This window comes from Rattus norvegicus, chromosome 3 (assembly GCF_021556685.1).
Source record: "Rattus norvegicus strain SHRSP/BbbUtx chromosome 3, alternate assembly SHRSP_T2T, whole genome shotgun sequence".
NCBI lineage: Eukaryota > Metazoa > Chordata > Mammalia > Rodentia > Muridae > Rattus > Rattus norvegicus.
In genome coordinates this window covers 130892202-130905749 of record NC_141536.1, presented here as the reverse complement: position 1 = coordinate 130905749, position 13548 = coordinate 130892202, and the positions used below count along the sequence as shown (strand labels likewise).

General features: G+C 45.1%; 1 protein-coding gene across 3 annotated transcripts in view; it reads right to left on the bottom strand.

Annotated features, from left to right (window-relative positions):
* Pcsk2 (proprotein convertase subtilisin/kexin type 2) overlaps positions 1-13548 on the bottom strand; it is a 304858-nt gene that overhangs the window by 26684 nt on the left and 264626 nt on the right. For all 3 annotated transcript variants that reach the window (XM_087649001.1, XM_087648999.1, NM_012746.2), the window contains 1 exon segment: positions 4162-4337. In XM_087649001.1, coding sequence (XP_087505127.1) covers positions 4162-4337 — 176 coding nt within the window.

The window sequence follows — 13548 nt, the reverse complement described above, 5'->3', positions numbered from 1 at the left end:
TCTGGGGACCAAGCCCAGAGCCTTGTGATTGGCAGGAAAGCACTTGGCCACGGAGACATCTTGTCTGCTAATCTCTTTCCTTCCATCTTTCCTGTTCTTTGATGCCTCTTAAAGCTTCCACTGAAAAAATCTAGAAGTGGCCAGCTGACATTTCTAAAGATCCAGATAAGTGTGGTTTGTGTGTGAAGCACATGCTAGGCACTTGGGGATGGTAAAGACTATGCCAAACAGGGTGGGCATTGTTAAGAGCCTCGTGACCCACCTCTTCATTTTCCTCCTCATTTTTATGGCTATTATATTCATTAAACAAAAGCCTTTTGTGGGATATTAATATTCAAAGACAAATGTAAGAACTGCCTCTCTGTGATACTGACAGTCAGACTCCTGTGTGTGGATGGATATCATCCTCCCTAGGAGGTTTTTCTTTAGAGTAAGTCAAGTAACTGATGAGGAGGACCCCTTTGCTTTTCTATACTATGCCATCACTTAAAAAAATACCCCCAAACTGTCTAAAAAGTGTTATCTTGAAACAAAGCCCAGGGAAAAGTCAAATGGGAAAACTTATTTCCCACTGCATGGTGCACTCTTCCTCTTCACAATATTCGCGTGCTGTTGTCTGAAGGTAAGCCATGAGATTCTTTTCCTACTTCCCAGAAATCTTGGCATGTTATGCAGAACCATCACACTCGAAAAGGCCTTTCAGTTGCAGTCAGGGAGGTTACGGATGGAGTGAAGAGAAGGAGCCAGCTCTGAGATGTGACATTGAGAGGCATGGTAAATGACAGGAGCCACTGGGGGATGCCCTGATTGAAGGGGATCTGCATTGCAAATGTGGACGGAAGGCATTTATTACAAACTTGCCTGACTCTTCCAGCTTCGGGTGCCAAAACACATCATGTCCACTGTTGTGCTCCCGGGTTGGACGCATGCTCTTTGTCAATCATGAGGTGAATCACGTGTTAAGACAGCAAGCTGCTGATGTGTCAAAATGCGCCCTGACTATTTGAGACAGGGCAGCAACCCCACCTCCTGCCACCGGGTCCCATTGGTAGGACCTTTGCCCCGTGCCATCAAATATCAGGTCCCTCCATACTGATTCGGATTGGCTCAACTGCAATGGCGGATGGCCACAGCCTTGTAACAGAACATCATTTTGTTAGTTCCCCAACAGGGCTTACCCAAGTGTAGGAACTGATGGGTAGCAGATGACACGAAGCCGTGTACTTCAGCACTCTGTGATTCTTGAACTTTGTGTTGAACGTAAGGGAGACAACTCTTAAAGAGAGAGGTCACAGCTTACTCAGCAAGACTGTTCTTGATGGATAGGATAAATGGTGACTCAGGTTGAAAACTTGTCATTTTGCAGAAACAATTCAAGTTCTCAGGGGCTTTTATCCTAGTTTTTCCCCTCCCAAGGGGAACTTTAAGCCTTGCTAGGCCAAGGCTGTCTTCTACATACAGGGGGGGCATATGGAATCTGTAACTTCTACGAATGAAGGAAAACCAGGGTTATGTTGGTGAACAAGCTCCTCTCGGAAGAGGGACATAGAAGCTCTATTTGCCAGCTCCCATGCCTGATTTCAAGCTATCAGTGTGATGTCAGCAGGTGCACAGGAACATTTCTGTCATTAAGATTGAATTACAACAATCCTCTATCCACTTTGGCAACTCTATAGGCGTCATTCTTGTCCAGCTCCTGTTTAGGCAGTCGTATCGGTGAGATTTTATGGTGGAGCTTCTGAAGTTGCCAGGAGACACATTCTCACAGCAAACTCTCTGGTCCTCTGGCTCTTACGATCTCTCTGCTCTATCTAACATAATGATCTCTGAACCATAGATGTGGCCGTGTTTTGTAGATGTATCCCTTGGGGCTAGGCTTCCATAGCTCTGGATTTTGATTGGATGTGGTTTTCTGTAGAGTTTTGAATGCTTGCTCTTCAATTATGATAAAGAGTAAAGGAAGATAGTATTTTGAGTTTGCAAAAGAGAAGAAAAACGTGCCACTGGACCAGTGATCGGCCTTCTTGGCTATAAAAGAGAGAGCAGGGGGCATCAAGGTGAACTGGAAAAGTGACCGGGCCTTTCCACATTGTTACAGAGTCTGGCCAAATGCCCTTTTTGATTGTCTCTTACAAGATTGGAAGGGTACATTAATTTTCTAGGAGAACCATAACAAAGTACTACAAACTGGGTGTTTTAAACAACAGATACTCATTGCCTAGCTGCCCTAGAATCTACCTGTTGGAGACTGAAGTATCAACTGAATTGCTTCCTCTCCACCTTGGAGGAGAGCTCTTCCACACCCTCCCCCGTCTCTGGTGATTCCCTGGCACCTTGGCATTTGTTTTCTTGTATATGGATCCTGTCTTCAATTTTGTGCAACATTCTCCCTTTGAGCATATCTGTGGGCAAACACTTTCGTTTAATAGCTGTGGACTCTTATTCTTATCATACTGGCTTAGGGGCCTGACTCACTTGACCATGACTTCATGGTCACTAGTTATATCTGCAATGACTTGAATTCCAAATTAGGTTATATTCTGAGACACCTAGTGATGAGAGCTCAGGAGGAGGGATTGGGTTCACTACTAAACCGTGTAGCAGAGAGGGAAATATGGTATTATACTTATGCTCAGGCCCTTGACAGAATTTAACAGTGCATGAGAGACTTCTCCGTTAGAGGGCGGTGACTATTGAATAGTCACCATCATAAGTTGTTACTCCACAGAAGAGAAAAAGAAGGCATTAGACAGGTCACTGTCCTTGACCCCTTCATACTCTGAGTCACATAATGCCATATTAATTTTTCAGCCTAGGCTTGGGGAGGACATGTCTCCTAATTTGGGCCCAATATCTCCCTGGAAGCAGTGGGGACAAGCAGAACAGAGGCTGCCATGTTGTGATGAGCAAGGATGGGAAGGGGACCTTTGTGCTACCTGAATATGTGTCCCAAGAAAGAGAAGAAAGGACGGAAGAGAGTGAGAGCTAAAGCCAGGGAGAACAGATGGGGTGAGGGTGGCCTAGGACTTGGACTTCAGAGCCCTAGTGTGGGTTTCCACATATCTTACGGCCATCTGGAACTCAGGCAGCCCAACTCTCCTTCAGCTATCTGAGGACCTGCCCGAACCATCCTACTGCCCTGGCCATTCCTGCTTCCTCAAAAGACATCCTTCAGCCGAGCTCCCTGGATGTCTGCTCCTGCAGTATGGAGATAGGCGGGGCATACAGCTTGGTCACCAAATATTCACATGACCCTGTTACTCCCAGAATGTAAGTGGTTGTCACTCCCTTTCTGTTTAGTGTGTGTGTATGTTTAAAGTGCCATTTTAGGGTCTTAGTATCTTAGGGTTACAACTCGTAGATCCCGAGTCAGAAACAACAATGTCCCTTAGCTGCTGATAGAATCTTGTTCAAATGAAGCCTTGGCCTCAGCAGGCAGTCTGGGCTGAGACATGGCATCTCTCATCACCTCTATCCCCAAGGCTTGCTGGGACCAGGGCTTTAAATACAGCAACTCAGACCAGTTTGTGAGGACAGTTGGGGAACTAATGCTCAAACCACATGTTCTTTGACACTTTAGGCCCTCCAGAGGAGAAAAGTCAGGCCACTCCCAATGTGCCCTTTCTGAATTCCTGATGCATAGGGCCCACATCTGCAGAGGCTGTGTTTGTGCCATGAAGTCTTGGGGAGTTGACTAAGGGTCAGCTGTGCGTGGGACTGTGAGTATTTCCAGTGCCATGACTGTATTTTACCATAATGTTCCCAATCCCTTGTAGGATTCCACAAACGTCTATTTTATAGGCAACAAAGCAGGGTAGGCTGGGTGAATTCACTTGCTGAGAGCTTCTTGAGTACTAGGCATTGGGATGCGGTCTTGGCTCAGGAGTGCTCTGATCGCTGAGCCTGGCTCATGTCCTGATTAGGTGACTCCTGCTCTGTAATATAATCTCTAGGAATTCTTTATCATGCGCCTCTTGCACCACTAAAGCCAACTCCGTTTCTATCTTCCACAGGATCTAAACTAACATATAGGTCTATAGGGATATAGACCTACTTCTCCCTGTCCCTGCCACTCTATTAACTGTATGTCACCACCACTTTACCCTCCATATTCTACCTCATGGGTGGACTGGGGCCTTGTGGTGACAGGAAAGTCTTTACCTTGTTCACACCATCAGCCATGGCCTGGAGCGTGAGCTCTCGGGGCCCATCAACTGTCTTCCCGTTGTCTGTGGGGCCCCAGCTTGCACTGTAGATGTCGATCAGTTGAGGCATGTGGCTGATGGAGGAGGCCTCGATGATGTCAGTCATAAAGGGCTGGTCCAGCATCCGGATACCTATGCACAGGTTGGACAAGAAAACAAGACTTTGACACTCCAGTTCTCGGAAGACATGGGGGTGGAGAAAAGCTTGGGTTCTGGGAGGAGCTGGGGACCTTCAGTGCCCTCAAATACCATGGAGTCTGAGGGTCAAAAATGGTGCTCAGGCTGCCCTAACCACTCCTTTTCAGACTTGACTCACATGTTTCCTTGAGACGAATTTACTTGTGTTCTTAATGGGGAGACATAATATGCAAGGGTATCCTTACTAAGTGACTAAGTGGGAACCCAGCCTCCAGTGGTGCACAATTGACTGCTGTTGATGGGGGGAGGGGAGCAAGGTTTTTAGGGTGAATATAGTTGTGTGGAAAGAGGGAGACAACTGACACTTAGCAAAAAAGCTCCAGGGCTCAGAGAGTGGGGGACAGGAATGTTACCAGAGGTGAGATAAAAAAGAAAAAGGCACTGTCAGTTCATCATAGCTGAGAGGGAATGGAGCACACTATATAAGTGGTCAGCAATGAGGTGTTTGGTACAGTCCCTTCCTTATGCTCGTGGTATGTCTGGAAGTCTGTTACCCTCTAATGCCTTTGGGGAGTGACATCCTGCCAGAGAGGATTAGAGCCTGATGGTTAGGACTGAACTGGGCAAATCAGAATTGCACACAGGGTCACAAGGCAAAAGAACAAAGAAGCTTCTTTGTTCCTCTGCCAAGCTCCTCATAGCAACCCCTGGCTGACTACAAGATCTCTTCAGTGTTAACTCTCCAGCCAACGGACTCCTCCAGATGTGGCTGATTGGTCTAGACTGCTCCCTACAAGGCTTCATCATGTGGGTTATGCCAGCTGTGGTCGAGAGTGTGGGGAAGGTGAAGTAACTGTGGGGACTTCTGTGGTTTGAATGTGTCTCCTAAGATTTGAGCTGGGTCCCGTGTACTCAATAGCAATATGAGATCTGAGGTAACTAGGTTGTTGTGGGGGCATTGCTCTTGGAAGGGATTAAGGTGGTTCACTGAGGACCCTGGGTGGGTCCCATGAGAGTGAGTTGTTAGAAAAAGAGCAAAACTGAACTTCCCTATGCTCTGGCTTTCTGTCACCAAGTAATCATTCTTGTCTGTGTTTCTGCCAGGTCCAATGAGGTTTCCTGATCTTGGCCTTTCATCTTTCAAGGCTATGAGCCAAATAAACCTCTTTATACATAACTCAGTTTCAAGTATTTTCTTATAGCAACAGACATTGAGCTAATACAAGGATTACGAAGTGAAATGCCCAGGCCATGTCTAGCTAAAATCTGGGTCCCAAATCTCCATTCTTAGTTCACATGAAGCCATAGGAAAAGACTTATGGACAAAGGACATTATTATTCAAGGACATTATTTCTCAATCACTGTTCTCTAACACAATGCAAATCAATTTAAATAGAGGCCACTCAGGTCTTTCAGGGCACGAGGAAGTTGACAAGATATTGTTTTTCTTTCCAAGGCCTATTCTTTTTTAAAAAGTTATTTTATTTATTTGCATTCCAGTCTTTGCTCCCCCTCGAGGTCCCCCTTTTCACACAGTTCCTCATGGCATTCTTTCTCCTCCTCGCCTCTAAGAGGGTGGTCGGGTGATCCCTACCCCCAACAGGAGTTCCCCTTCCCTGGGGCCTCAAGTGTCTCCAAGATTAAGTGCATCTTCTCCCACAGAGGTCAGACTAGGCGGTCCTCTGCTATATATGTACTGGGGTGGGGGTGGGGCCTTGACCAGTCCATGTTTGCTGCCTATTCTTACCTCAAGAGGCTAGGCATCTTTCCTGTCTCCTCAGTGATGTGGGGTTCACCACCCATGCTTGGATCAAAGTTTCTCCCACAACCCCTTTAGGCTTTTCAGGGGTAACAGTGCTTTATGTCTTGTCAGCAAGGCGTTTTGGTGCCTGGGGTGCTGTTATTGTGTTCCCGGGTCCAACATGGTGCTGGATATTTACCTCAGATAGTGGATTCTTAAGGATGAATGTCTGTATCTGGTGTGTCTGTATGTTTCCTCTCCAGCAGAAATAACAGGTTCAGAAGAACAAGTAATAAAGGCCATGGACAGCCATTAATCCCTCAGCCCTCTGCCTTGACCCTGAAGTCAGGTCAGCCATTTATGCCAACTAACATTCAATTATGAATTGATATCTTTCCTTTTGGATGAAGTTCATTTAGATTAAGAAGACTTGGTCTGAACTTTTCAGAAGTTGTATTTTCAGAAAGCTTAAGACTATATATGGCTATGGACTTATATCTAATTTATTTACTGAAGAAGAAATGTCGCATGGCACAGTGGTGCATGCCTGTAATTTTCTTGTTTTAAGGAGAAAGTTCATATGCTTTTAAATTTGTTTAGTTCAAGACACTTAGGCCTGTGCAACCCATACCTAAGAGAAGTAACTTAGGTCGAAGTAGGAAGACTGTAGGTTCAAGATCAGAATGGTCTACTTACTAAGATCTTGTTCCAAACAAACATTAAAAAATGGTGATGTAGCTCAGTGGTTGAGTGCTTGCCTAATACATACATACATACATACATACATACATACATACATACATACACACACAAATATACATACACAAACACACAGGTATATATGTGTATTTGTGCATGTATGTATGCATGCATGTATGTATATATGTATGTATGTATGCATGATCTTGGGTTCAATTCCTAACAGGCCTGCAACAATTTAACATAGAGACCACTGGGCTACAGAATAAGCTGGAATAGAAAAAAATTTTAAGTGAACTTGTGTTTGCTTTGTGGGTGGTAAACAGAGAGGGCAATTTTCTCTTGTTTTAAGGAGAAAGTTCATATGGCTTTGAATTTTTTCTGGTACTAATTATCCAGGCTTGAGCAGTCAACCTCAAAAAGCAAGATGAGGCAAACGTAACACGGGCTAAAGTAGCCCTGGTTGTCCCATCAGCTGGCTGATGCTGCCCTAGGTTTGTCAGAGTCAGTGTGGGCAGGCAGCTGCTTCTTGAACCTTCTTCATCTTTACAACTCCAGTTCCTTAGTGTGCTTCTTACTTCACCCCGTCACACGCTCCCTTTGTGCTGAACAATAGAAAGCACGAGAGCTGATGTATATTTATCTGGCTGCTTTAGCATCGAGGGAGGTAGGGGTGGCCACATACTGAGAGTCGGACTCATTCATATTCTTGGGGCCAGGCTCTTGGCATTTCTTTTTAATCATGTTAACCTCCGGAGGACTGAGGCATGAATTAACTGAATGAGATACAGTATTAATTTTGCAAATGACAGCACTATTAGTGATCAAGGCACAGGCTCAGGGTGACCTGAAGTCTTTTAGGAAGGGCCTCTATCTCTCCTGTGCTCTCAGATGACCTGTGAGCAATGGGAAGGTAGTGGGAGACAGGAAGAGAGGTGTTGGAGGGACTGGAGGGGCTGGAGGTCAGTGTTTTCACATCTGTAAGATGCTCTACTGGTTGACATGACTTGATAGGTGGGGACAGCTACAGGCTGTATAGCTGGCATTTCCATACAATTCACCCCCAGGTCTGCACATTTCATTAATGGTCATAGTACTCTGTCTCTCTCCTCTTCACACATTTAGAAGACACAGCTTGGTGCCCTGGGGCTGCAAAGGCCCAGTGGATTTCAGCAGAACCCTGAAATCTCATCTGTGCTCTCATCTGATACCAGCTCATGCTGTAATCTATCACCTGGGCACAGATAATTGGTACCTTCTGTGCTCATGAATATTAGCCCCAGAGGCTAAGAAGCAAGTTCATGCTCAACCAGATTTTAGGGTCTGAACAGTCAGCATTCATGACGTTTATGGTGATGGTGATTTTAATTGATTTGCTTAAAGGACCCAGACAGGAAGTATATAAACTCATGAACATGTTGTGTAAATTAGTGGTTAACAGAAACGATGACCATGTGAAAGTGACTCATTGCTGACAGAAGTTCCATATTATGTGATCAACAGTATGCTTCTCATAGTCTTTACAGAATTAATTTTAAAAATTACCTTCTGTTTTTAATTAACATTAAAGTCGAACACCACCGATGCGGTGTTCCTCAAGTCTCCTCAAGTGTTTATCCTGTTATGGTGAAGACATCAGCTAAAGGGGATCTCGTCTCCTGGGCCATTTCATCTGCTCTGGTTTGAAAAGGAAGGCAGCCAAGGCAAATCCACCCGGGCCTGCTCTGCTTTGCGTTACTCTGGGAAGCCCAAGGTGTCATGGAACTAACTATAGAACCCATGATGGCTTTCCTGTCTGCCATCTTGCTTTACTCTGCTCAGAGCAGAGATAATTATGTCACATGGTTTTGCCCCTCCACCCCTGTCTTCATATGATGGAGATAGGTGTCTCACCTACTAGTCACTGTGGGTCCCCTCCTGTACAACAGCCTTGAACTATATAAATGCATTGAAGGCCTGAGGCAGGATTACCCGAAAGGCTGGGCACTGCCCTGAGCTTTCAGCAACACTAGGCTGACAAACCAGCCAGTAATATTGGGAAGGTTTGCTATTTTTGTTCATTTACGTACTTATGATTTTATATTTCAATTTTTTCTCAGTCTCTCTTTTTCAGTATGTATGTGTGTGTACACATGTATGCATGACGTATGTGTGACTATCATGTTTGTGTGTACATACACAATGTGTGTGATGTATGCGTGTGTGTATTATATATTGTGATGGTGTGAATATGGTTGGCTCAGGGAGTGGCACTATTAGGAGGTGTCGGCTTGTTGGAGTGGATGTGGCCTTGTTGGAGGAAATGTGTCATCATGGGTGTGGGCTTTAAGACCCTCATCCTAGCTGCCTAGAAGTCAGTCTTCTCCTGTTTGTCTTCGGAACAAGATGTAGAACCTTCAGCAACTCCTGCACCATGCGTGCCTGAATGCTGCCATGTTCCCACCTTGATGATAATGGACTGAACCTCTGAACCTGTAAGCCAGCCCCAATTAAATGTTGTCCTTCTAAGAGTTGCTTTGGTCATGGTGTCTGTTCACAGCAGTAAAACATTAACTGAGACATGTATGTATGTATGTATGTATGTATGCATGCATGTATGCATGTATGATATGTGTGTGTGTGTGTGTGTGTGTGTGTGTGTGTGTGTGTATGTGTACATGCCGTGGCATGCATAGGTAGGTCAGAGGACAATTTCAGGAGTCAGTTCCCTCCTTCCCTTCTAGGTTCTAGGGATTGAACCAGGTAACCAGGCTCCACGACTGCACACTCATCCGCTGAACCTTTCACGTCCAGTTCTTTTGTTGAACAGGTTAAATGTGTCTAAAAGTGAAAATTTAAAAAAGAGAATTGGATTGTCTCCTTACATAATTAGCCACCAAAGATAGCACTTTTTACAAAGTAAATAAAATTGGTCTTTCATTCCAAAATTCATATGAAAGAAGTAATTAGGGCTATCAATAATTAAAATTTCAGATGCTTCGTGGAATGATTTAAAGATTCCAGACTATATTAATAATCCTGGACACAAGTCTCTGTGTTAGACAACTGCTCTTAAGGAGTCAGCCTAGTTGGAATTCTTCCTGCCTCCTTCCTCCCCTGGCTGAGTGGAGAAGAGGCAGAAACTGTGTCCTTAGAAACAGAGGCCAGAACCCAGGGAGTTCCTGCTTTGTCCCCCCTCCCCCAGGGTGACCTATCAGGGAGGGCAGGAAAGTGGAGCCTGAATGACACCCCTTTAAAGAGATTTTTAAGGGTCTCACATGCCCCTGAGTGGAACAAATGAAGAGGAAGGAGCTGCTTCCCTGTCATAGAGGCTTGGGATTCCATCCTGATTCAGCTACTTCAGCAGAATGGGAGTTTCCCCAGCAGGGACACCAGGTGCAGAATAACCTCACAATGTAATAATATGTGGTTCCTGTGTTTAAGTTTTGCATGCAAAAGGTTATGACATATAATATGTCATATAGAGATAGAACAATGTGATAGAATTGCATCTAACATGAGAAGAGTTGTAGAGTTTTGCACTGTGCCTGACAGAAGGGCAACATGTTGATTGTTATTGTTAGTTTTATAATTGTCATTATGTGAACATCGCAGATATTTAGACTTTTAGTCATTTCAGGTCCCAGTATTTAGAGATTCTGAAAATGAGAGCCTGGGAAAAGTTAGACACTCTATTTTCAACAGAGGAGGTTGGCCAACGGTCTTGTACTTTTTTCTGCATGGAGGGTCCCAGGGCACTGTGCAAAGGGTTCACTAGACTGGCATCTCTGCTGTACCTGGGCATCTCCCAGAGATCTCTGCAGCCTATTTGAGAAGCAATGAGCTGAGAGTGTCTGGAGAAGGCTCCTGATTGCTGGGAACAGATCTGAAGGGGACAAAGTAACAGAGGTTGATGGTTCTGGTAGGTGGACATGTTTTACCTCCTGGGTTGACGCTTTGGGACCTTAGGTCCCCAATCTCTCAATTCTACTGCTGTACCCATTCTATCATTTAGTGGTCATTAGTATCCTAGTGGGTTTGTTCGTTGACTTCCACTCTCTCTCCGCCCTCCCTTTCCTTTCCATTCTTCCCTCTTATCCAGCAAATAGGATTTGCACGTAGACTGCGAGCCACAGTCTGATCTAGATGCTGCAGTGCTAAGGTGAGACCGAGTAGACTGACACTGCATTTGTGGAGACTATGGTTGCTCAGGGAGAATCAAATGGCCACGCGTGACACGGATGACTTCAGGTGTCGACTTGACTGATGAAGGAATATATAAGGAATTATCGAAGCATCATCTTGGATGTGTCTGTGAGGTATTTCCAGGAACTGATTGAGCCTGAGTGGCATAGGGGAGAAGGTATGTCCTCAGCCATAGCAGCCACACCCAGCCATACTGTCTAACTAATATTTTAGGTGGTTTTATCGAAATGAACTTACCTAGCTATTGAATCACGTATATATAGGAACTTAATATACAACACACAATATGCACATGACTGTCTGTGGGGGTTACTGCAGGGATTGTACTGAAAACACCAGCTTACCATCTGGAGAAAAACAGAATGGCTAGTCAACTTAGCATCGCATCTGGAAAAGTAGATTCTAGACAGTCTGGTAGCTTTGTGTCATAGTTTGTACTTACTGAAACAAACTCGTGGCCAGTTATATATGACGTACCAAGTGTGCCTGAACACCAACAGGGAACATGAGCGAAATCTGTGAACTGAAGCGCTGGATAGGCAGGACGCACGTGAAGAGGTGCCTAGCGGTCTTTCTCTTTTCCCCTTGAGGAGATTCATCTTCTATTTATATTTTCATAAGCAGCTCAGGTTGGTTCTTACTCAAGATGCTTCTGGTTTAGCCTCCCGTGTTCAGGGGTTTTAGGTCCATGCCACTAAACCTTGACAAACCCCTTTCCTCTTTTCTTTCCAAGACCCACCGTGTGCTCCTACCAGCACCTCCCTAAACCTGTCACCAAGCACCTCCAGACTGCCACAGACCAACAATTTTCTCAGTTGATCACCAGGTGGCGCTTTAGCCCTCCATAGCATAGAAAATTGCTTAAGGGAAGTTCTTTGGAAGAGTTTGGTTCATTTTTAGTGAAACACACACACACACACACACGCACGCACGCATGCACGCTCGCACGCACGCACACACACAGAGACACACACACAGAGACACAGACCTATATTGACACAGACACAGTCATACAGACCCAAACATATTGACACAGACACACACAGATGCATATACAGACACACACAAGACACAGATACATATTGACACAGACACACACAGGTACACGCATACATACACACACAGCAGCTTTCAGTATTATCAACAGGGATGAATAAAATATTTTCCCCTATCAATTTTGCATGGTTGGGGATTCTGAAACTGATTTTGCTTGCAATTCTTGACCAACTTTGATGTTTCCTCAAGCAGAAGCCCTCACTGTCTTCTGGGAAATAGTGAAGAAACTCTTTGGGGCACAGCATGGGATTGGACCAGACAGGCATGTCCAACCTGCTGCTTACAGAAGAGGCTACGTAAGGCTTGGGAGAGTCATGAATGTTCCCAGAGCAAGACAGGAAACAGGACTGAGCTCTTGTCAGACTGGTCCAGCTCATCACCCGTTGTGTGCTGGCTCCCCTCCTTTGCCTGTCTTTCCCTTAAAGTTTCCTCACTGGCTTCTTGTGATCACCTCCTAAATAAAAAGCCTATGCCTAATTCCTTGCTTTTGGTTTTGCTTTTAGGGAAGCAGGGCCTGGGGGGTTAGGGAATTGAGATGTTTCTAGAGGAAACATCCAGCAGAAAGAAAGAAGAAGAAGGCAAAGGAGAAGGAGGAGCCCTGATGTGCATTTGACAATCTTAACTTTTTCAGAAACATGTGTGTGTGCATATACATCTCTCCCTCCCTCCTTCCCTCCCTCCCTCCCTCCTTCCCTCCCTCCTTTTCCCTCTCTCTCTCCCTGTCCATGTCCCTCTCCCTCCCTCCCTCCCTCCCCCTCCCTCTCCCTGTCCATGTCCCTCTCCCTCCCTCCCTCTCTCCCCCTCCCTCTCCCTGTCCATGTCCCTCTCCTTTCCTCCCTCCCTCCCTCCCTCCACCTTCCTCTCCCTTTCCCTCCTTCCCTCCCTGCCCCATCTACCCGCCCCGTATGTGTGCTCACACTGGTGTGTGCATACGTGTCTATCTTTTTGAGTGTGTGTGCATGCGTGTATACATCTTCCTGCTTGTGTGCAAGCATGAATATACTTTTGGAGATTGTGGACAACTTTGGGTGTCATTCTTAGGAACACTATTCATTTTCTTGGGGACAGTGTATCACTAGCTTGGCGCTCACTAATTAGGCTAGAATACATGTCCAGGAAATGCCTGGGATCCTTCTGTCTCCCTGTCCCTAAACCTGGGACTGTTTTTCTATTCAAGATAATCACCATTTCTCTCTTTCCTTTCCTCCATCCAAAGCCTCTCACATACCCATCCTTGCTCTATTTCAAATGCATGGCCTCTTTTTTTATTAATTGTTGCTATGTGCATATATGTACATATATACATATATTCCTAAATATAACCTACTCAGTCCATATAATGCTACTTGTATATATTCTATTTCTATGGTCATTTGGTATTGGATAGGAAATTGGTGTCCTTGAAGACAATTTCTCAAATTCTAAGCATTCCCTAGTTTTCTAAGCTTAGATACCCAAGTTATTTTGTAGATGTATCCATTGGTACTAGGATTCACAGCTCAACATGTTGATTGGTTGAGGTT